The 23,390-nt window shown below is 44.7% G+C and overlaps 1 protein-coding gene across 5 annotated transcripts; it reads left to right on the top strand.

Moving 5' to 3' along the window:
- Window positions 1-315: 315 nt before the first annotated feature.
- LOC136505148 (uncharacterized) lies at window positions 316-6,370 on the top strand. 5 transcript variants are annotated; one of them, XM_066500255.1, is made up of 7 exons: window positions 316-823; window positions 923-1,011; window positions 3,659-3,766; window positions 4,029-4,088; window positions 4,547-4,641; window positions 4,977-5,123; window positions 5,258-6,370. In XM_066500255.1, the coding sequence occupies exons 4-7, from the start codon at window positions 4,079-4,081 to the stop codon at window positions 6,023-6,025; spliced, it is 1,020 nt and encodes a 339-aa protein (XP_066356352.1). In that variant the 5' UTR covers window positions 316-823; window positions 923-1,011; window positions 3,659-3,766; window positions 4,029-4,078; the 3' UTR covers window positions 6,026-6,370. The 5 variants fall into 5 exon arrangements, with proteins under 5 accessions (XP_066356352.1, XP_066356351.1, XP_066356350.1 ...); XM_066500254.1 differs by having other exon boundaries at window positions 3,621-3,766; XM_066500253.1 differs by having other exon boundaries at window positions 1,154-3,766.
- Window positions 6,371-23,390: the final 17,020 nt, after the last annotated feature.

Raw genomic sequence — 23,390 nt, 5'->3', positions numbered from 1 at the left:
TAACAAATCTGCAAGAATGCTATTTCTGACCGATCTTTGGAAATTAGTTCTTGAACTAAATGGATCGGGAACTAGGCTAAAAACTGAATTGTGTTTCCGTGCTTGATTTGCAACGACAGTCACATGATCAGAATTATCCATTTCTTTTGTTGCTGATACTCTTGAGTTCTTGGCATAACCAAGATTTCAGAATAGAAAAAGTGAGCAAATGTGCAAAATGCAAGACAAGTGCGAATCCAATCCTCCAACATTTGACGTGTACAAACAAAATTCGGCTAGAACACGACTTATTGCGATCGATTACAAATTTACAATTAAGGACCCATTTGGAATATCTGTGGACTAATTTACAAATATTTGGACCGCGGTGAATAGTGGCGACCAAAACCAGGGGCCATTTTACAAAATTCAGACCGCCGTTAGATCCACCTGCTGGCCTCACCTTCGTCCGCCGTCGGCTCCGGCCGCGGCGGCGCTTCGCCGTCTCCGTCTTCACCCACCTCCGTTCAACAGTCGACCCCGGCTAGGGCTTTGCGCTCCAACTCCCCGCCAATGGTCGGGTCAGGGCGTTCTGCTACCACCTTGGTGGTGGCGGCGGCGGGAGGTGACATGTTGTTCGGATGGGCCGCGAGCTGGTCAGGGTGCGTAGGGAGCATGGCGGGCCGCCGGCGGTGCGGAGAGCGTACGGGCGCTCATCACCAGCCTGGCGCCTGATCAGCGCGCTATTGTGCTCTTGGGATTTGATAGGTGGATAAGGAGGAGTGGCGGATGCGGCAAGGGGTCGAGCCGGAGTACCGAGCGTGAGGGGTCTCCGGTATCCATGGTAGTGAGCAGTTCACTTGTGATCATCTATTTCGCAATGCGAGGCGTTTTCGTTCCACATTGTTGTATGAAATAGTGTCTTTGGGGTTGTTTCTTGCAGACTATCTGTCATGGAATTCTTGGATGATCATGGATGTGATTACAGACAAATGGTGATCTTGCCTCAGATCAATGGAGCAACTTTGCGAGGTTAGCAGGAACTGAGATCTTACCGTATCTGCACTTTTTGGCATCATTTTGGGCATTTGCATGATATTGGTTTCTCTGTAACCCGTGACAACTGAAAAAGGATGTATGGTATTAAGTCTCCACTCTGTATATTCACTGTCAGTTGATCTGGAGCTGCCCTATGATGGAACCAGAGTGGTTTTTGCGGTAGTCAATGAAGATCAGTGACATGTTAAAGGGTCTTGTTTTCATGTACAGCTAGACTGCAGTGAAACGCAACTTGTAAGTGCCAACTTGATTGAAGTCAAGGAAACGTCTCAGAAGAACGCCAGGAAGGAACAATTATGCAAAGAAAACACGTATTGCCAAGCGGTTCGTAAGAAAACAAACCGGCAATTTAGGAACCATACCGTACCTTGGTGTTTAAGGCCTCTTGACGACTTGTTTTTATGTGGGAAATTTTAGTTCCACTTGTAATCATAGATCCAATTTCTCAAGCAGTTTGTTACGATTGCAATGGCCTGAATGTGTTGTTTGTTACGATTACGAATGAGTCACTGGTGATAGTGATGGACAGTACATGCTGTAAAAATAGCCCGCTTGAGGAACATGGTGGTCACCGAGTAGCATGGTCACTTGATCCTCAACTAAGGATGCCACAAACAAGCGAAGTTGTCATTTGTCAGTGTTGTTTGGCAGGAATAAGAGTAGAATGGTTGGGTGCAGGTAGCATTGCTCATTGAGATGAACATTGGGGAGGATTCATGGGTGTGGCACCATACAACAGTGAAAGTATTGGTTGCAGTTAATTAACAACTAGGGTTTTTCCATGCCAATGAAGGATTAGCGTAAATAAATGACAAATCACTTAAATTGAGGTGCATCCTGCAGTTTCGTTTGTAGGAGTTGCAAGTGAAACAAAGGAGGGCGATCATAAGAGGTCTGCTGAACCTGAAGTTACCAGAAGTTTGTCCCTGATGGAATGAGGACAAGTTCCTTGTTGAAGAAGGAAGGGTATTTACTAGTCAGCACTACTAGCAAAAGTTTGGTATATTAAGCATTGGAGAATGATTGCCTGCATGGAGAGATGGGAGGTCTTCCATCATCCGTAGAATCCCACTTGTTATTTTTTTTCTTCGAGTGTTAGGAAATAAACAAAACTGAGCATTGGACATTTTGAAAGGTTTATGTGGTTTAATAAGGTATGCCTTAGATTTTGTTATCTATGGTTTTAGGATACTATATTTTCCCAGAATGAAGTTATCAACTTTCTTTGGAAGCTTCTCCAACAGGAAAAGGGTTAGCTTTGGGTGCATATAAAACTGTGAAATAGTTGACATTCATGCTATTTTAATTTTCAAATATAGACTTCAGGTTGTATGATGAAGTGAGAATAGATAATTTCTTACGTTAATGATTACACAATCCAGATAGAATGTGATGGTATGACATATTCACACAGCAAACCTATCTGGAGTTTCTGGACCTAGGTATGGTTCCTCTAAATATTACTCCCTCCGTTCCAAATTATAAGTCACTATAGATACATAAAAATGGATGAACCAAAAAAGTCAAAGTGACTTATAATTTGGAACGGAGGGAGTAAATTACAAATTTACATGAAACAGAATGGTAATTGAGTTCCATTGTAATATACCTAACATACAAACGTAGCACCAATGGACCTAGTAGTAGGAATTGATGTTTTCCCATTAGCCGATAGCTATAGCTTAAATGATGACACAATGGCTATTAAACAGAGCACATACATTGTAATATCCACACTTACATATGACAATCCAATAAGTTTATAAAAGAATATTAGACAAGTCAAAGTCAACTCAAAACATTATACTTCAGCATGTTCCATTTTGTTGGCTCAGTAAAATCGGTAATGACTATTTTGTTTTTTTTTTTAAATTAAACCAACTTCTGTGCCAAATACTGAATTCATTGTATACTATCAGTTAAGTTTCAGTACATTGTTGGATGGCTCCGGCGGCACCCCTCAGGTCCTGAGTTCGATTCCCCACGGGGACGAACTTCAGGCTTGAGGGTAAAAAAAATCCCCTCGTCTGTCCCCTCGTTGGCCGTCCCGTCTCACGGGGATGCAGGTGCCGCTGTATATGGGTGGGGCCGGGGTTTGGGGATTTTCTTGAGCTGCGTGAGAAGTTCATCTTCTTAATGAAACACCGTGGGGACGTCTCTTCCCCGTGGCTCGAGTTTTTTTGGATACAATAAATGGGTATTTGTCACTTTGGTGTGATTTGACCAGCATGATTTTTGAGTCATCGCCTAGGCGTTGAGGCGTACCCGAGGTGCCACAGGACGGCACAAGGTTTTAGTTACGCCATATCGCCTAGGTGTCGCCACCTGGGTGTCCAGGCGTACCCCAACGCTACATGACACTACAACGCCGCAAAAACATGATTTTGTTAATAACTTTCCATCTATTAATGCATATCTTGTATTCTAAGCTCTAGCATTTAATCAGCCATGCAGAAGTTTCTCTTGCCACAGCAATACATGATACAGCTTCATTCTAGCCATAACATTTATATCCTGATGATATGATGGTGTTCTACCCGTGGCATTTATATACTGATGATATGATGTCCTTCCACATTAAGGAGCGAATCTGTGTTATATCTTGGATATCATTTTTTAGAAGGCGAACGTTACCGCTCCTATGCACCTGCTGGCTATTTATATCCGCCGCGCTAGTGTCCTCTGTCAGTTGCCTCATAATCTCCTTGTTGCTCCTTCACCAGGAAAGGTATTTGTTTTCTTAACCTCCTTTCCTGTATCTTTGATATCTTCTGTTTCTGATGTGTGCGGCTATTGTTCCGCTATTTTGCATAGCCAGGCTTTGTTCTTGGTTTCTACTTTCTAGACTCTATCTGATTCTTTTGTGCTAGGACAACCCCCATACTTCAACTTAATATGTTGTGTTCCTTCCGAGTTTTTAATTCAATCTCTTTGTTCTAATACTATATGATGCCTCCTGATGATTATGCATCAACTCTGATCTATCTCAGCGAGGTAGCGACGAGCTTCACGGGTCCGATTTGAACCTGTTACTTCATCGATGTCTCAAGGTGAGGATGCTCTAATATCTAACTTTAGTACATATTTATACTTTTTGCACAGGCCATGGTGAAAATGGAAAGAATGATTTATGCATGATCCAATAGTAGATATGGAAAAATCCGCATGGGATGTACTTTCTAAGCGATGATTAGTATATGATATGTCGCGTATTCATCTCTTTGGAATTCTATGGGATATAGTCAAGATGCATAGCGAGCAATCTACTCTGCATATCCAATGGCCATTGGTTTCTCTGTGGCTGCTTCAAATATGACCTATATCTGAATTACTAGTAGGAATTGAATTACTTAACTGTTTCTTGAGAATTCCCTGCAGTAACAGGGCATGATCTGACTTAGATCTTATTCATTGATGTCTGACTTCACTTCTTTCTTATTAAGGATCCTTGATGAATTTTACAGATATTGACATGTAGTAGTAGCTGATTTGTGGCATTTATATCCAGGGAACACAACAAAGGCATTTGAGTGCTCTACTCCTGCAGTTCTGAATATGTCTGATGATAATGGTCCGTCTGAGATGGGTGTTGGTCAGCCAATGGTAAGTTATTCTTTCAATTTTCTTTTCTTGAAAAGGGTGAAATTAACCACATTTGACCTTTTCTTGTGATATAATATGTAATGGTTAGCAGGTTAGGTTCATTGATGGTTTGACTGTTTCTTTAAATTGCCTTTTCTTTTAGCAGTGGCATGACCTGCCAATAACATAAGAAAATAATGAATGACCTCCAGTAATATCCTGCCATGAGTGATGTACAAAGTAAATATCATGAGAGAATAGTAGAAATATTAGTTGGAGAGCTATCTGACAAAGCAGTTTGTGGCTTGCTAATAAATCCTTCAATATTTGTTTATTTTCTCTTTCATGAAATGTAGGTTATTGGCCGGAAGCTGCTTCCACCAATCGTAGCAGGTGATGAACCAATTTTTGTGTGTGAAAAGCAGTATGCTGCTATCCTTCGTCTGCGTGAACGTCGGCTTCGTATCAAAGAAGCAAGGGAGCGAAGGTTGCTCCAAGTCAAGGTGTGTTCCACTTAAATTTTGGACAGGGCTCTATTTTGGCGATAGTGGGATTCTATGTTTGTTCCCGTCATGTTAATTCAGCATTTCTTCTGCTTTCTTTCTGTTGTCTCTGCATCTATAATGTGCTGATGCAGAAGCTCCGCCCAAGAGGTCCTAATGGGCGCTTTGTCACGATCAAGGACGATCAGGAAGGGCCCAGTGGAGGCAGCATGGTGGAATGGAACCCTGCCCTAACCAATCGATACCAGCAAGTGACCACTGTTGGCAGCGAGGCGCAAAGCAGCACCCCATTAGGCTTCTATTGGTATGTTTTCACAACCAATGAAGGTGGGGAAAGCAGCACCCCTGCTGGAATAGGCTTCTATTATCCCTTCATCACAACCAATGGCGGGGAAAATGCTGGTGACGTCGCCTCTGGCAGTGAGGTGCCAAGCAGCAATGCCCCAAGCGGCTTCTTTTGGCCCCTCATCATGGCCAGTGGATACGAGGAAAACATCGGCAACCCTGCAGGATACTTCTGTTGGCCCGTTGTTGCGACCAATGAATACGGGGAAGACATTGGTGAGTCTGCCTATGGGAGCGAGGCACCAATAAGCAACCCTGCAGGAGACTTCTGTTGGCCTGTTATCGCAACCAACGACGACGAGGAAAACGTCGGCGAGGTCGCCTACAACAGCATCCTTAACCTCGAATCACCTGATCCCACCGATCTCCTCAGGATCATGATGGGCAACAAGTACAGCATAGATGAAGTCTCAGAGCAGTTCCAGAATGTGGCCCGCCTCCAGGCCCCTGGCTTCACCACCCTCCTAACCGTCATGAACAATGCAGGGTATGATCCGGCTGCGGATTATGGCCCCTATGATGTGCACAAAGTAATGACAAAGTTAGAAGGGTGGTAGACCAGCGGCAGGTCACACTGAGGCCTGCCTCTGCTACCGTTCTACAGGCTGTTGATTTACTTAGTTCCCTGGTTGTTGGCTATCTGTTCTCTTTTGGTTGTGTTAAGACTCAGTATGTGTGGTGGTCCAGCTGAGAAGGTTACTGAATCTGTTTGGTTAATAAGGTTATGTACTGAGCATAGCTATCACCCAGGTTTGAGTCCTCATGAACTCAAATTTGGATGTCTGTTTCTTCTTTTTACAGTGCTACCTAGTTTCTTCCAGATTGGTTAAGTTTTTGTAAGGTCATGTGCCGTACTGGTACTGGAGCATGCTTAAACCTGAATGGTTTAATGGACGTGGTTTATGAATGATGTTAAGTCTTGGATTTTATTAATTTGGTATGCATGCGGATTCACAGTTCTATGCGCAACAAATTGAAGTGTGCCCGATAAATTGCTTGATTCTGAAGTTTTTGTTTTAGCCCTTGTTTAGTTCGTGAAAAGTTTTTCCAAAAAGTGCTACAGTACCCATCACATCGAATCTTGCGATACGTGCATGGAACATTAAATGTAGACGAAAAAAAATTAATTGCACAGTTTGGTTGGAAATTGCGAGACGAACGTTTTGAGCCTAATTAGTCTATGATTGAACACTAATTGCCAAATAAAAATGAAAGTGCTACAGTAGCCAAATTTCCAACTTTCCACCAACTAAACACGGGCTTAATCAATGCAGAACAAGCAAAGTGGTAATGCTCGTGTTAGAAATGATGTCTTTAGGGAATTGATGTGCAAACCTTTGCTAGACAGCTAGCGTGTGCTCAAGGGACCTGCACCTTTTCTTCTTCTTCTTTGTAATCAGATACTGAGATGCTAGTGAGAACTAGCACCAGTTTGAATGGATTCTGAAATTCGAAGTTCTGACTGGGTAGCATTGTAGTATTTCCTACCGGCTGCTGGCCAAGCCCGACGTCAGTGCATATTGTTGTGTCCCGGCGAACTATGTGATCAGTGGAGACTAGAGGTATAATCGAATCGGATACGGCAAACTGTGCGATCAGAGGAGGACTAGGTATAATCGAAATGGATATGGACAGATATTACTGATCTTGTACTGTTTTCATATTTTCTCTCGGATTTAGGGTCGACACTGATATCTATCAATATCTATATACAAATGTGGAATTACGGATAGTCCCAGTTACAAATACGAATAAATGTGTACCGAATCAAGGATGAGTCGAAAATTAACTAGACGCGAATATTTTTTTTGGATACGAAGTAAAAGCAACATTCATATATATTACATGTATAGCAATCATTCAAGCACATCAATTTCAAATTCAAAGGAAAAATTCTATAACCCTCTGACGTTCCTCTGACCTTTTTTTTTTGTTTGAAACAGACGTTCCTCTGACCTACAAAACCTGGTATTATACCTCTCTTACTTATCTATAAAGAACTGTTTGATCTACCCTTTAGGTGGTTTTAGTGGGTAGCTTTGCCTACGTAGGCCCATATGTCAGGTGGTCTCTTATATCAAAATAATTCATAACTTTTTATATATAAAATCAAATGAAGACAAACTTTGTATCAAAATTATAAAGCTCGACGCGTCTACAAGTTTGTAGTTGAAAACTATTTTATTTGGGATCATTTAGAAGCCCAAATATTTGTTTTATCAGTTAGATTTTGAGTACTTTTTTTTTAAATTTTTCAAATGACTTCAAATGTTGACATTGACATACTGTCTATACCAACGTTGTAGCACATAATGTGATCCATAAATCTGTAGTTCACAAAATTTTTGTTTGAGATAGTTTATAGGCTTAAATATTCATTTTAAGTTATTGGATTTTGAAATTCACTTTTTTGAATTTTTCACATGACTTCAAATGTTGACATTGTCTATACCAAAATTATAGTCCTTAAATGTGATCTATAAATTTGTAGTTCTCAAATTTTTTATTTGAGATAGTTTAGATGCACAAATATTCATTTATAAGTTATTAGAATTTTAAATTCAAATGACTTCAGATGTTGACATTGTCTATATCAAACTTGTAGCCCTTAATGAGATCTATAAATGTATAGTTGATAAACTTTTTGAGGCTCAAATATTTATTTTAAATTATTATATTTTGATTTTTGATTTTTTTAACAACTTAGGACGGAGAAATGATCTAGACCAAAGCTGTACCCGTTGAAAATTGTTCATGTCAGATTATTTAGAAGTCATGTAATCTTTTCTTAAATATTTGGGCTTCTAAATGATCTCAAATAAAATAACTATCAACTACAAAATTATAGATAATCAAGCTTTATAGTTTTGATATAAAGTTTTTCTTCATTTGATTTCATATGGAAAAGTTATGAATTATTGATATAAGAGACGCCTTGCATGTAGGCCCAGCGAGGCAAAACCACCTACTAAAACCGCTTAATGGGTAGATCAAATGATTTTTGATAGGCGAGGAGATAAAATTATCTAGTTTTATATGTCGGATGGTGAAATAGACACACGGCTAAACGTCAGAGGTCATTTAGACTTCTTTGAAAATCTGACGAATTACGATTAAGGAAGCAAAATAATACGATGGATAATGCGTTAGTTGTCCAATTGTATTTGCATGACATGCATAAGTGTCTGATGTCTTTTTGGTACTCCCTCCGTTCCAAATTATAAGTCGTTTTAACTTTTTTTGTTTGGAAGGGAGGGAGTACTTATTTATGTGACATTCAACTTATTACTCCGTCTATCCGAGAAGTAAGCAATTCTTGGATATCCAGGAGAAAACAAACCAAGGATCAAAAGACATTTGCCCCTACACTGTCCTCGATAGAGGCGTGCGTGGCTCCTAAGATGACCATTGCACTGGCAACCAGCAGAACAAAACGCGAAAATAAAAATATATATACATGTATTATCTTAATTATGTGTGTTGGAGTGAATTAGGGCAAAAAAAAAATTTCCACCCTAATTTACTCTAACGTATATGGATTAATGTGGTTAAGTGTGCATCAAACAACCTCTTAGGGAATATTTTTTATTATCACAAAATACATGGCAAATAAAAGTATAGAGCTAAAACAAATTTATCCCTAATAATAAAGAAACAAAATTTCTGGCCACTTTAGATTTTCGTCCAACCCAATCATCCACTTGGTTTCGGCATAAAATCGTTTGGACTCGTGTTGGGTCTAATTCTGTTCGGAGTCGCATTCAGCCCATGACTTTCCTTTTTTCGTTCGTTCTATTCCAAATCCGCTCGCACGCTGCGCTACCGTCCGCACGCAACGCCGCCGAACCCAGACGCCACGCCCTGCTCGGAGTTCCATCATGCTTCCCTCCGTGTCCAACGCAGTGCGGCCCGCATGCCGCGCCGCCGTCCCTAGACGCCTCGTGCCGCTACAAGTGCCCCTCGTGCTTTCCTCTGTGTCTGACGCAATGTCGCCCCCAAATTCCCTCCTCACGGCCACATTTTCTGAAAAAGTTTCTCCTGCCATCGGTGTGGCCGTATTTCATGGCAAGTTTGAGGAATTGAAAATGAAAACATCTCGGATCAGAAAATCTCGTGGTAAAATCCTTCCTTTTCCTTCCTATATCCTATGGTGTCGATGAACACGACGGACACCGCCACGGGAAGCCACGCGATGAGCAGTATCAGCAACTCGACGTCCTCGCCGCCACACAAGGCCATGCGCCGCTGAGGCCGACGAAGCCCTTGAGGATCCTGAGCACCACCCTGTGGCTATTCGGAAAGTTCTTCACGCAGGTCACCAGTGTGCCCGTGTTGGCGAATGACTGCGAGTTGGCGCCCACAAGAAGTAGAGGCACATGAGCCACACTGTGACCCCCACCATGAGGTAGCCGAAGAGTTTCACGGTGGCGCCCATGGCGACCACCACCCACGACGGCATCACCTCGTTGATGAGCCCCGAGAAGACGCCATGGTTAGCGCCGAGGTCCTTGAAGAATGAGACGGTGTTGAGCGTGCACTAGTCGTACCCGAAGATGTACATGGATGTAAGTGCAATCAAGCCTATTTAGAAGTCTAATGAGATTTATCGAGTTGACAGGTAAAATAAAAAAGGAGGATAATACATGTGTTGGTGGAGCCCCCCAATTACAAAAGGATGTGGTAATCGACTCAATGGCATTTAATTTTATTTTTATTTTGAAATTGAGTTTAGAAAAAATCGCACTATAAAGGAGGATGCAATGTGCAACTATGTGCTCAAATACCCACCAAAATATCCTCAAACCATACCAAGACAGCAAACTCCGCAATCCCATCTTTTGAGCTATCTGGACAGAGTGGCACTATCACTCAGGCGAGCGGCACTGTCGCGACTTAAAATAACCGTTGGGGCTGAGGGGATATTTTATCTCTTCCTCATCCCCTCCAATGGTTACCTCACCCATTTCCAAGACTCAGCAACCAGAGCAGCTCCTCTCTCTCCATTGCAAGGCTCCCAAGCTCCCAAGCTTCTCTCCCTTGATTCCCTTCCAAATCTTTGAGAGATTGAGCCTCAAATCTTCGATTGAGAGATGCTCCAACTGTTCTTCAACTCCTAGAGCACGTGGTTCGCGTTCAAGCCGGTGGATTGCATCTATTACTCTTGGAACTTGCTCCTAGCTGGCTAGAGCGTTGCTCGTGGAGCTTGCCAACTTGTGGCAGCCCTAAAATTTTTGTAATCACCCCAATCTTCTAGTGAAATCACCCCTCATCTCAAGAGTTCATTCTCTTGACTTGAGAATGATGATAGGGTTCCGCGAAACCCAAGCCTTAGTGGCTTCCTCAACAACGTGGACTTAGGCAAGCCTTAGTGGCGAGCTGAACCACAGGATAAATCGGTGTCTCACTTGTGTTCTTGTGATTTGCTTTGCAATATTTGTGTTTGTGGTGATTTAGGGTTTGGTCCTGATCTACTTGTGAACAAGCTTCCGACTTGATTCAAGTGATGGAATCGGTTCAATACTACCCCAGGAAGCTTAGTAATTTACCCGTCATCGGTCTGTTCTGGCTCCTCGTTGCGGACCGAGGGCTTGTACTGATCGCTGGCGAAGACGCCCGTCAGCACCGGCTCTCAGTCGGACACTGTTTTTGCCAGCGTGTCGGCCACCTCGTTGAGACACCTCGGGATGTGACTAAGCTCGTGACCATTGAACTTGTCCTCTAGCTAGCAGACTTTTTGGCAATATGCAGCCATTTTGGTGTTGTGGTAGCTTGATTCCTTCATGACTTGGTCGATGACCAGCTGGGAGTCGCCCCGGACGTCAAGCCATCGGATACCCAACTCAATAGCGATGCATAGGCTGTTGATGAGTGCCTCATACTCAGCCACATTGTTGGAGGAGGGGAAATGGATGCGAACCATGTACCTCATGAGTACCCCGAGGGGTGAAACGAAGACCAGCCCCGTGCTGGCGCCTTTCTTCATCAGCGATCCATCAAAGTACATCGTCCATTACTTTTGGTCGATGACTGCTAGCGGCATTTGGATCTCGGTCCACTCTGCAACTAAATCAGCCAGCACTTAGGACTTGATGGTTGTCCGGGGGGCGTATGAAATGCCTTGACCCATCAGTTCGAGTGCCCACTTCGTGATTCTTCCTATGGCATCCTAGTTTTGGATGACCTCGTTGAGAGGGAAGGATGTCACGACCGTCACTGGATGCGACTTGAAGTAGTGATGCAACTTCCTCTTAGCGATAAGGATGGCATATAGGAGTTTCTAGATTTGGGGGTAGCAAGTCTTAGAATCAGACAAGACCTCGCTAATGAAGTACATGGGACACTACACTTTGAGGGCGTGTCCCTCTTCTTCTCGCTCTACCACCAGGTGAAAGCTCTAGTTTGGTTTTGGTTAATTGATGAAACCCTAAGTGCTAACCTAGTTTATCAAAGTGATTATGAGATAGGTAGCACTACTCCAAGTAATGAAGCAATGACGAAGATCATGACAATGGTGATAGCATGGTGATGATCAAATGCTTGAACTTGGAAAAGAAGAAAGAGAAAAACAAAAGGCTCAAGGCAAAGGTATAAAATGTAGGAGCCATTTTGTTTTAGTGATCAAGACACTTAGTGAGTGTGATCACATTTAGGATAGATAGCCGTACTATTAAGAGGAGTGAAACTCGTATCGGAATGCGGTTATCAAAGTGCCACTAGATGCTCTAACTCATTGCTTATGCATTTAGGATCTAGTGGAGTGCTAACACCCTTGAAAATATTTGTGAAAATATGCTAACATATGTGCGCAAGGTGTTTGCAGGGTTGAGATGGGTTTGGGTCCCGCTCTCCCTCCCGCCGAGCTTGCGAGGCGGGATTCGGCGCTTTTGGAAAAATGAAATGTCTATTTTCTATTGCGCCGGATGCAAAATTCTTGGTGGTTGGCACACTTGAGAAAGGGTGAAGAAGTTAGAGTTGAAATGGAGTTGGTCGAAATGATGCTGGCGTCGGTCTACTGACCGGACGCTGGGTCACTCAGCGACCGGACGCTGAAGGGCTGCGTCCGGTCGAGCTGTCAGACGGCACAGTCGCTGGGGTTGAGCACCGGACGCTGGTCTGCGTCCGGTCAAGGTGGACCGGACGCGTCCGGTCGAAAAAACATGCCTCGGGGAGCTTACTGGAAACGACCGGACGCTAGGGCTTCAGCGTCCGGTCAGTTTTGACCGGAGCGTCCGGTCAGCTTTGTAGCCGTTGAAATCTGACGAACAGCGTTTGAAGCTGGTGACGCGCGGCGTCCATCGGGCGACCGGACGCTGAGGGCCAGCGTCCGGTCAGTATGACCGGAGCGTCCGGTCAGAGCGCGTATTGCCCAGTGAAGGGGTATAACGGCTCTATTTGATGGGGGCTCTATTTATAGCCCCATGGCCGGCTCAAGGGACAACTCTTGCACATTTTCATTGACATAGCAACCTTGTGAGCTTAGCCAAAGTCCTCCCACTCATCTCCATCATTGATCCATCATCATTGTGAGATTGGGAGAGAATCCAAGTGCATTGCTTGAGTGATTGCATCTAGAGGCACTTGGTATTCGTGTTGCGCTGCGGATTTCGCTTGTTTCTCTTGGTGGTTGCCACCACCTAGACGGTTGGAGCAGCGGTGGAGGATCGGCACGAGTTGGTGATTGTTCGTGGCCATCTCCGGTGATTGTAAGGGGAGTTGTACCTTCCCCGGCGGAGTGCCGAAAGGTAACTCTAGTAAATTGCTCGTGTCATTGAGTTACCTCACTTGTGGGTCGGTTCTTGCGGTGTCCAATCGTGTGGACGAGGTTTGTGAAACACCTCTTAGCCGCCGAACCACCAAGTGTTGGTCGACACAACGGGGACGTAGCGTGTTGGCAAGCACGTGAACCTCGGGAGAAAATCGATTGTCTCTCTTCTTTGACATTCTCCCGGTGATTGGCTATATATTCATCTTGTGATTGGTTCATCCCCTACACGTCGGTATAATCACTCTACTCACTCATTTACATTCTTGCAAACTAGTTGATACAAGCTCTTTAGTGTAATTAGAATTGAGAGCTTGCTTTATTATTTACATTCATCTAGTTGAGCTCTTTAGAGCAGCAAGGTTGAGAGCTCTTAGTGAGTATTTACATAGCAAGTTTGTGTGCCTAAGTATTCATTGCAACTAGAATTGTTGGATAGGTGGCTTGCAACCCTTGTAGAGCTAGAGCAAGTTTGCATTACGCTATTTGTCACACTAATCAAATTGCTCTAGTTGATTTGTAGATTTTTAAATAGGCTATTCACCCCCCCTCTAGCCATATTAGGACCTTTCACCAGGGCGGCGCTGACCACTTGCATGGTGGCCACAATGTAGAGCAGAAGCGGTTCCCCATCAGTCGGAGGGACCAGGATCGAGGCCTTCGTTAGGAGCTGCTTGACCTTGTCAAGTGCCTCGTGGGCCTCGGACGTCCATTTGAAACGGTCGGGCTTTTTCAGAAGCCGATAGAGGGGGAGACCTCGTTTGCCAAGGCACGAGATAAAGCAACTAAGCACGGTGAGGCACCCTGTAACTCGCTGTACTCCCTTTATGTTCTGAATCAGGCCCATCCTCATGATGGGCGAGATCTTCTCTGGGTTGGCTTCGATGCCATGCTCGAAGACGATAAAACCCAACAGCATACCCCTTGGGACCCTAAAACGCACTTCTCGGGGCTAAGCTTAATGCTGTTTACTTAGAGTTTCGCAAAGGTCTGCTCTAGATCGACTATGATCTGGTCAGTCTGTTTAGACTTGACAACGATGTCATCCACGTAGGCCTCAACGGTCTGCCCGATGAGATCCCCAAAACATTTGAGCATGCAGTGTTGGTACGTAGCCCTCGCGTTCTTCAGGCCAAATGACATTGTGACGTAGTAGTATAATCCGAATGGGGTGATGAAAGACGTCATGAGCTGGTCAGACTCTTTCATCATGATTTGATGGTACCCAGAGTACGCATCAAGGAAGCAAAGGGTTTTGCACCCTGAGGTCGAGTCATCTACTTGGTCTATGCATGTGTAAGGAAAATTGACCCTAGGCCCAGTTACTTTGGATTTTGGTGTTTGATGACCAACACAACCAAATTGGACTAATGAATTTGCTAGTGATTATTTTGTAGTTCAGTAGGGTGCAAGATGTGACTTGGATAAAGGCAACGTGATGATCTGATGATTAACACCATAAGCAAGACCTTAGAAGCACAAGAGAAGACCCAAGATATCAAGCAAAGTCCAAGCATAAAGATAGGAACCAAGCTGCACGCAAGATCACGAAGAAATGAGCTCACAGAGGTGACTGGACGCTGGACCGGACGCTGGAGGAAAATGACCGGACACGCCGATCAAGAGGCTCGACAACAGGCGTGATCGGACACTGGCGGTAGATCGACCGGACATAGGACAGCAGAGTCTGATCAAGTACAGAGAGGTTCTAGAGCGGTAAAAATGCGACCGGACACGTCCGGTGGCATGTGACCGGACGCTGGCGGCGTCCGATCAGTGGATCATGGCTCCAATGGTCGAGACGACCAGACGCATCCGGTCAGGACGTGATCAGCGTCCGGTTAGTAGTAGAAAAGCGGGATTTCGTCCCTAACGGCTACTTTCTCAGTGGGGCTTATAAATAGACCCCCCAACCGGCCATTTGAGGTTAGTGGAGCTGAGGAAACATACCAAGGATGTTGATACACCATTTTAATGATCTCTACTTGTATAGTGCTTAGTGTTTTATTAGGTGATTAGCGTATGTGCTTTTGCGAAGTGCTTAGGTTGATTAGACCACCGCTTATGCGCTTGCTCAAGGTTTAGGCCTAGTGTTTAGTGAGGTTTGCATACCTCTTACCACTCGGTGCTTGCGTGCACCATTGTTGTACATCAGAGGGGCCTGTAGTCTTGCGAGATCACACCAACCGCATTTGTGGTGTGGCCGCCACCGTGTACTGGAGGGAACAAGGCCCGCGGCATTTTGGCCGGAAGCTTGATAGTGAAGGCGGCGGGGAGCATCCGGGAGAGGCATGCCAGAAGGCATGTCAGAAACCCACTTGCACGTGGGGAAGGCCCAAGGCTATCCACGGAGTTACCCGACCGAGAGCTTGGCCCTTGCGAGGGATTCCTTGTGAGGGCTCCAATGAGGACTAGGGGGAAGCTTACGTGCTTCTCGATACCTCAGTAAAAATACCGGAGTCATTGATGGGAGTTTGCATATCTCTACCTTGCTCTTTAGCTTTTGCATTTACATTGGTTGTATTACTCCTTTTGTGGTAGAGATAACAACACACTAGTAAAACCATAGTTGCACATTTAGATAGTTTATCTTTTACATATGTTTTGCTAAGGTTAGAAAAAGAGGCCATAGTTTAGAGTTAGAATTTTAAGTTGCCTAATTCACCCCCCTCTTAGGCGTCACGGTCCACTTCAATTGGTATCAGAGCCGGTTGGCTCAATTTGGACCTTTGGCTTAACCGTCGTTGAGCCGATGCTATTTATAGTGGTTGGGATGGATACCTCTAGGCCTCCATACTTTAATGGCACTAACTTCCCCTATTATAAAGCTAGAATGGCTTGCTACCTTGTGGCGGTTGATTTAGGTGTTTGGAGAATCACTCGTGACAGGATGAAACCCATTAAGAATCCCAAAAAACCCACAAAGAGTGATGAAAAAGAAATGCACTTCAATGCTAGAGCTAAAAATTGCTTGTTTGAATCTTTTAGTATGGATGTGTTTAACCAAGTGTTCACTTTAAATACGGCACATGAAATTTGGTTAAAACTTCAAGAGCTCCATGACGGCACATCTAATGTTCATGAGCAAAAACATTGTCTAGCTAAATAAAATTATGATTTCTTTACAATGAATGATGATGAGCTTATTCGTGATATATATTCTCGTTTGAATCTAATTATCAATGAGCTCCATTCAATAGGACTAACAAAGCTAGATGATGTGGACATCGTAAGGAAGATCATCTCCGTGCTACCACAAAAGAAATATGCAAGCATCATCACCATCCTTCACAATATGGAGAACTTGAGCACCATGATCCCAGCCATAGTCATTGGCAAGATAGTGGCTGTCGATGTTTTACCACCGATAGCCTGCCATGGGGGTCCCTGGGGCAGTATTGTTCGGGCTTCAGCATATGTGGAACTCGACGGTGAACGCAAGAGACAGTCGATTTATCCTGGTTCAGGCCCTCGACTGTAGTCAAGTAACAGCCCTACGTCCAGCCAGCGTTAGCCTCTGCATTGGATTGATTGTGTTGTAGAAATCGTGATCTCCCTTCTCTAGGAACCCTGCCCTCCTTTATATAGTTAGGAGGTCAAATTCCTAGTCGGTTTACAATGAGAGTTCCTAGTAGGATTACAAAATAATACTACTACTAAGGTTACATGGGGAGAATCCTAGTTAGACTAGATCTTCTCTCTTCCTTGCGGGGCATCCTGTGGGTCCCGCACCGACAAGCCCCCGAGCACTTCATGGTTGTACTCCGGAAGCCTTGTCTTATTCCTCCAGGTCTTGCCGAGCAGGGACAAGCGTCGTCTGAGTGCTTTCTTGAGTGAAACCATGTAGCGCTTCTTGGAATCTTTGAGTGGTGTGTGCTTTTTTGAAAAAAGGTACTCCCATCTGAGTGTAGCCCCTGAGCCTCTTGCTTTTTGGAACAAGGAGCTGGAGGGTCTTGTCCTAAAATTGTTCTGATTCTTCGTCGAAGGGCTCTTGAGCATACTATATCCGAGTTCTTTTTGGGTGGGTGCAATTTTTCGTAAAAATTGCACTCACTGAGTGTAGCCCCCGAGCCTCTTGCTTTTGCTTGCAAAAGTTGGAGGGTCCAGATTCTTGTCTTCAAAAAATTCTGGGGCTATGTATCCCCGAGCCTTCTCCGAGTTCTTCTCTTTAGAAAAGAAATCGGATGAAGGGTCTTGATGTGTTGTCGTCGTTGTAGTCTTGAGTTTCTTGTATTCTTGGTCCTTTGTCTTTGGTTCCGAGCCTCTGGGAGTAGTTGAAATGAAGGCTAAGCCCCCTAGCTTAGTGTTGATTAAGCCGTGATGCTGGCCGAGCCCCTGATCTTAGTGACATAATACATGAGTTGTTTTCGAACAATCTGAGTTGTTTCTGGACATGCATGATCTTCGTTGAAAAGTCTCCGAGCATATTCCTGGGTTCTTTATCAAGAAGAGTTTGGGTATAGCTCAGTCCAGCTTCTTTTTGTCGTGAGTCCTTGAAGATGGTCTTCTTTGTCTTTTCTTTGGCTGATGTGCACTTTTAGACAAAAGTGCACTCAGTGAGTGTAGCCCCCGAGCCTCTTGCTGTTTGGAACAAAGAGTTGGAGGGTCTTGAGTCTGATTGGTTCGAGGAGCTAGAATTTAACTGAAAATTTCTCTTGTTGTGGTAGTTTGCCGTTTTCCAGGTGAGGTTGTATGGTGGCGGTTGGGTATAAATGTTGCCTGTTCACGGGTTGCACAGTGTTGGTATATTCTTCCGAATATGCTCGATTTCGAGTACTGTGCCCAAGTCTTCTATTATTGAGTCCTGTCTTTTCACTATGTCCTTTGTAAGGCCTATTTCGTTGGTACTCCTAGTCCATGTGCACCGCTCCTTTGATCTATAAATACCCTCCCGGAGTGCTTGTTTTCTTCCATTGAACATCTTGAATCTTTGTAGTCATGAACATGGTAGTTTGTGAAGTAGAGCAGCCCCGGGCGTCTTTTGTAGTTCCTGTGCATCTTGTTGTAGCTGGAGGAAGTCTTGTGATAGGGGTTAGAGGTAGACTAACCTCGCAGCAGCAATGTACCAGGAAGTACGTAGCGGTAGTTGGAGGAAGTCTTGTGATGTGGGCTTCATTCCTTCATCTGGCAGTTCTGGGTTGATCTACGTCGTCTGTCTTGAGACTGTCCGGTGTAGATCAACACCTGATCCTGCATCACATCAGGCTTGGGTAGACAGATGTCTACCGACTTCCCTTGGTCTTTGTCATCCCGCTGTGCTGCTGATTTCCGCCTTGGATGCACTTTGTCCATCCTTTGAAGAAAATAGTGTAGCCGATCGCGGTTTGTTCTACCGAGTAGCAATTTGGAGCACATAGTCGTTCCAGAGCCTAGTTGCATCTGGGCTCCTTTTTGCTACCTTTCTTGTCATAGTGCCGAGTTCATTGGGTTTTGTAAGATGTGTAATCTTCTATCTTTGAAGCCATTTGTAATAGAAAGAATCTTGTCTTCAGAGTTGCCGTTCATTTTTCTGCTGTAATCCTAGTTATTCATGAGATTCCCGAGTTCTCTCTTAAATAACCGGGTTCTTTTGTTCCTTGCGAGGTAGCCCTTTCTTTCTCCTTGGTTGACAGGTTGTTATTGTAGTGATCTGATAACCCTGCCGTGGTGCTGGACGGATAAGTCTGAAATCTGCCTGTTAAATTGTACCGTTGTGTGGATTTGTGTCGTCCGTAAATGGACCATTGCGTTCCCACACCGTGCTTTAACAGGCCTTGTGGGCCATTTTTATCACTGAAAAATCTATTTAAAGACCTTTTATCTTCCTTTCCTTTGCTGCCCAGCTCTTGCCTTGAAACCCTAGCTTTCAGAAATCTGCCGCCGTCATCGTCGCCGTCACCCGAGCACCACCATCCTAGCTTCGTCTACCCCAGTACCTTTTTGCTTTCGCTAGTTCATGGGTAAGAAGAAAACCATGAGCAAGTCCCAAGCGACCTTCGTGGACGAGGAGTCATCCCTTTCTTTGATCGAGAACCAAGAGTTCGTGGCCATGAGGGTTGCTCAGAAGGTTTGGCCGGCTCCAACAACAAGCGAAGACCAGCTGTGCGAGCTCATCAGCAACGGTTTGATCCAAAGCAAAGACATCGCTAAATGGAGAGTTCCGGGTGAGCATCAGGTTCCTACTTCGGGTCCTGGTGAGATTGTCCTTTTCGTTTCCTTTGTCCGCGCCAAACTTTGCCTTCCTACTTCCACCTTCCTTCATTAGTTTCTTAGTTATTTCGGGGTTAGTCTGAACCATCTAACCCCTAATGCCATTCTCCATCTTTCCGTTTTCGTTCATCTCTGTGAAGCTTTCCTTGGAATCCCTCCTTCTCTATCTCTTTTTTGCTACTTCTTTCGTTTGAAACCTCAACCCCGTCGCAAAGAGACCAATGTTCTCAACGGCTGTGGGATCCAGTTTCGCCAGGGTCTTAAAAGCAAGTTCTTTGACTATGACCTGGTTGATTCTGTGAGGGATTGGCGTGCTGATTGGTTTTATGCCGCAAATTTGATTCCTTCTCTTTCCATACATTCTGGGTCTGGTCCATTGGTTAATGACCAATGGGATAAGAACCCCGTGTCGCCCGCTGAAGTCCAGGCAATCCAGCCACTCCTTAATAAGATTAGTATGCTGAAGCAGCAGTGTTTAACCGGTTTTGGGATTGTTTCGAGTTTCCTTCGTTGCCGAGTTCAGCCTCTGAAGGAGCGTGAGCATTTTGGCTTCGAGTACTCTGGGGCTGAGGATCCTTCACGTATGGTCCCAGCTCTTGAGCTGACCGATGAGGAGGTACTTGAGCGTCTCCAGAAGATGTTGAAAGGAGCGAGCGTCGTCCCGCTTACTGTCTCCGAGTTCTCTACTAACAACTCGCCTCCAGCTGTAAGTTGTTTATCTCTTTGTCCGGGTACTTTATGTACTCTTGTTGTATCCATTTTTGTTTAACTTTTCTCTGTCTTGTTGTATAGGAGTTAGGGCGCAACTTTGTTGACCCGATCCCCCTAGATGTTCTCCCTATTTTGGAGAAAGCTAGGGAGAAACTTGCTGGAGCTTCCACAACTAGTAAGTTCCCGTTCTCCATAGTGCTTCCTGGAGTTTCTTCTAGATTTGTTGACGTATATGAAGAATATGTTCCTCGTCTAGTCCCTCACGGTCCTCGTAGTGTCCTGAAGAGGGGGCAAACAAATGGGTCTTCATCTGGCCTACCTGTTTCCAAGAAGTCTCGCAAGCCAAGTACTCTTCTAGGTACTCCAGTTGTAGCTAGCATGCTCTTAGGTGAGCATATTTAATACTCTTTGTCTCTTTGTCTTCTCCTTTCTTTTTATCTTGAAATGGGTACTTTTACCTTTCCTTCAGCGGGCGGTCTGGTGGCCTTGGTTGAAACCGAGGAAGAAGATGATGAAGTTCCCCTCATCGTGCGGTGGTGAGTTGCTTTTATATTCCCTTTCTATTGCATTCCTCCTCTTTGTCTTGATTTTTAGTCTTGATCTTTTTGAAGGAAACGGGCGTCGGGTACGAGTTCTTCTGAGGTCTCTGCGCTGGCTTCTTCTGAAGCTCCGGTGTTGAGTTCCTTGGTACCAAGCTCCTTCGCACTTCCGATGCCTAGTTCTTCTACGGCCTCAGCTCTAGCTTCTTCTAAGGCTCTGGTATCAGCTATACCGCTCCTATCGTCAAGCGGTGGGAATGTTTTCGCTGCCGTAGTTCCCCCTATGAAGCCTTCTTTGTGTTTTACGAAGAAGAAGATAGTCGGGTGAGTAACTTCTGGCTTCGTCTTTTTGCATCTGTTTCCCTTTTCCTTTGTTCTTATTGGTAAGTTTATCTGTCAACTTTTTAGGCCTTCGTTTTCTCTTGACCCTCTGCCGACTTCTTGCCAGTTTTCTGGTGTGCTACCCAGTACCGAGCCTCAGGGTTCAGAGCGCTCGGTAGGCGAAGTGGTTGTTGAGGAGACAAGGTTTCCTGGTGAAGGCGCTGTTGTTGGCTTGGTTGCTTCTGAAGTGACCACGGCTATGGTGGCAGGTTCATCTGAGGGATTGGCCTTGACTTCCTGTGAGATTGCTCTGGTCGTGCCTTCTTCGCCTCAACCGGCTTCTCCTTCTCCTTCTCTTACTTCCGGTGGTCTACCTTTTGTCGATGAGGTGGTGCAGCAGTTTGATGCCACCCATCGACTATCGGAGTTAACCGCTGCCTGGGGGAGCTTATCGACCCTCGTGACTTCTTTTGGTAAAAAGCTCCAGGTAAGTTTTACTGCCACTCCTCCTTTGTATGCTCGTTTTTCTTCTGTCCTTACGCCTTGTTTTTCTTTGTCTCTTCTTGCTCAGTTTTTCTCTCGTGATCATTCTGGCTTCTTTTTCTCATCTGAAAATGAGAAAAAGTTGTCTTCTGAGGTGAACGCTCTGAAAGCCGATCTTGACCTCCTCCGGGCTAAGTTGGAGACAGAGCGTCAAATGCACCAAAAGGAGGAGAAGACTCTTTGTGCCTGGGTAGTAGAGACGGAGAAGCAGAGGGATGCCACGGTGGAGTCTGTGAAGAACGAATGCAAAGGTGCCACGGGTTCTGCTTGTTTCTTCTTGTATTTTGACTTCTTTTTTCGCTGACTTGTTTTTCGATGCCTTGTCTAGTTCTCCAAGTTGAAAAGCAGAAGCTCTCAGAGAGTATCGATGAAATGAAGGTTCTTGTCCGCTCTAGTCATAACAAGGCTGAGGAGGTAATTACTCATGCTGAGGAAGAACTTGCCCTTGCTAAGCTGATTAAGCATGGAGCTGACAGAGATCTTATGCAGGCTCAAAGAACTATCGAAGACTTATCTGGTAAGTTGGCGACGGCTACCAAGAACTGGAAAGCTTTATGGAAATCCTTTCGTTCAGTAGCCGACGCACTCCGAACTCCAGCGGACGATGGGCAATCTTGGGCTCAGTTTATTCCCCGAATTCTGACTCATTTTCAAGAGTTCGTGAAGAGGTGTGCCCAACTGTGTACCAATAATATCTTGGCTCAGGTCTGGGTTCTTGCTCCAGAGGTGCCTCTGTCCAAGATAGCAGAGGGAGCCGATAGTCAAGAGTACATTGATGCCATTGAGTGGATGGAGCCTGAGGTCGAAGACTTAGCTAGTAGAGTTGTAGATAATCTTAATGTTGTTATCCCCTCTCCTGATGATGATGCTTGAACATAATCGACCTCTGTACTTTTGATTTTTCATAACAGAGTAGTTATATTCTTTTTTGAATGAAGATACTTTGTTGATACTTCCTCTGCTTGGTTGCCTTGTTTATTCCTTGGATGAGTTGTCCATGTGATCAGAGTTGTTCGACTCGCCGAGTACTTGGTCTTGTCTTCGTCTTTGCCATGTAAACAACCCTGCATGTTGACAACCTTCTTTGATCTGTTGAGTTCTTGTCTAGTTTTTGCCTTTGCCGTATAAAACAACTCGGTGTAGACCATTGCTTTGATAGACTTTTTGATCTCAAGTATCCTCGTTGTAGCCCCTGAGCCTCTTGCTTTTTGGTACAAGGAGCTGGAGGGTCTCATCTTGAATTTTCCCTGATCGATGCTCAGGCTTGGTTGTTTTGTTTTTGGGTGTTAGCTTGTTAGCTACCCTTATTGGTGGGCTCAAGCATGTTTTCGGCTATTTTGCTCTCAGCCGGTAGGCTCAGGCATGTTTCGGCCATTTTGCTCTTTGGTTCGAGTGTTAGCTTATTAGCTACCCTCATCGGTGGGCTCAAGCATCTTTTTAGCTATTTTGCTATCAACCGGTAGGCTCAGGCATGTTTCAGCCATTTTGCTCTTTAGTTCGGGTGTTAGCTTATTAGCTACCCTCATCGGCGGGCTCAAGCATCTTTTCAGCTATTTTGCTCTCGGCCGGTAGGCTCAGGCATGTTTCAACCATTTTGCTCTTTTGTTCGGGTGTTAGCTTATTAGCTACCCTCATCGGCGGGCTCAAGCATCTTTTTAGCTATTTTGCTCTCGACCGGTAGGCTCAGGCATGTTTCAGCCATTTTGCTGTTTAGTTCGGGTGTTAGCTTATTAGCTACCCTCATCGGCGGGCTCAAGCATCTTTTCAGCTATTTTGCTCTCGGCCGGTAGGCTCAGGCATGTTTCAGCCATTTTGCTGTTTAGTTCGGGTGTTAGCTTATTAGCTACCCTCATCGGC

This window comes from Miscanthus floridulus, chromosome 14 (genome assembly GCF_019320115.1).
Source record: "Miscanthus floridulus cultivar M001 chromosome 14, ASM1932011v1, whole genome shotgun sequence".
Lineage (NCBI taxonomy): Eukaryota > Viridiplantae > Streptophyta > Magnoliopsida > Poales > Poaceae > Miscanthus > Miscanthus floridulus.
The sequence above is the reverse complement of the archived record's forward strand: the minus strand, read 5'-3'. Positions and strand labels throughout refer to the sequence as shown.

What these genes read in the sequence shown, in the direction of transcription:
- LOC136505148 (XM_066500256.1), top strand. An exon ending in TGGGTGTTGGTCAGCCAATG is followed by an intron (nt 4,642 to 4,976) that starts GTAAGTTATTCT and finishes CATGAAATGTAG; the next exon opens with GTTATTGGCCGGAAGCTGCT. An exon ending in GAAGGTTGCTCCAAGTCAAG is followed by an intron (nt 5,124 to 5,257) that starts GTGTGTTCCACT and finishes GTGCTGATGCAG; the next exon opens with AAGCTCCGCCCAAGAGGTCC.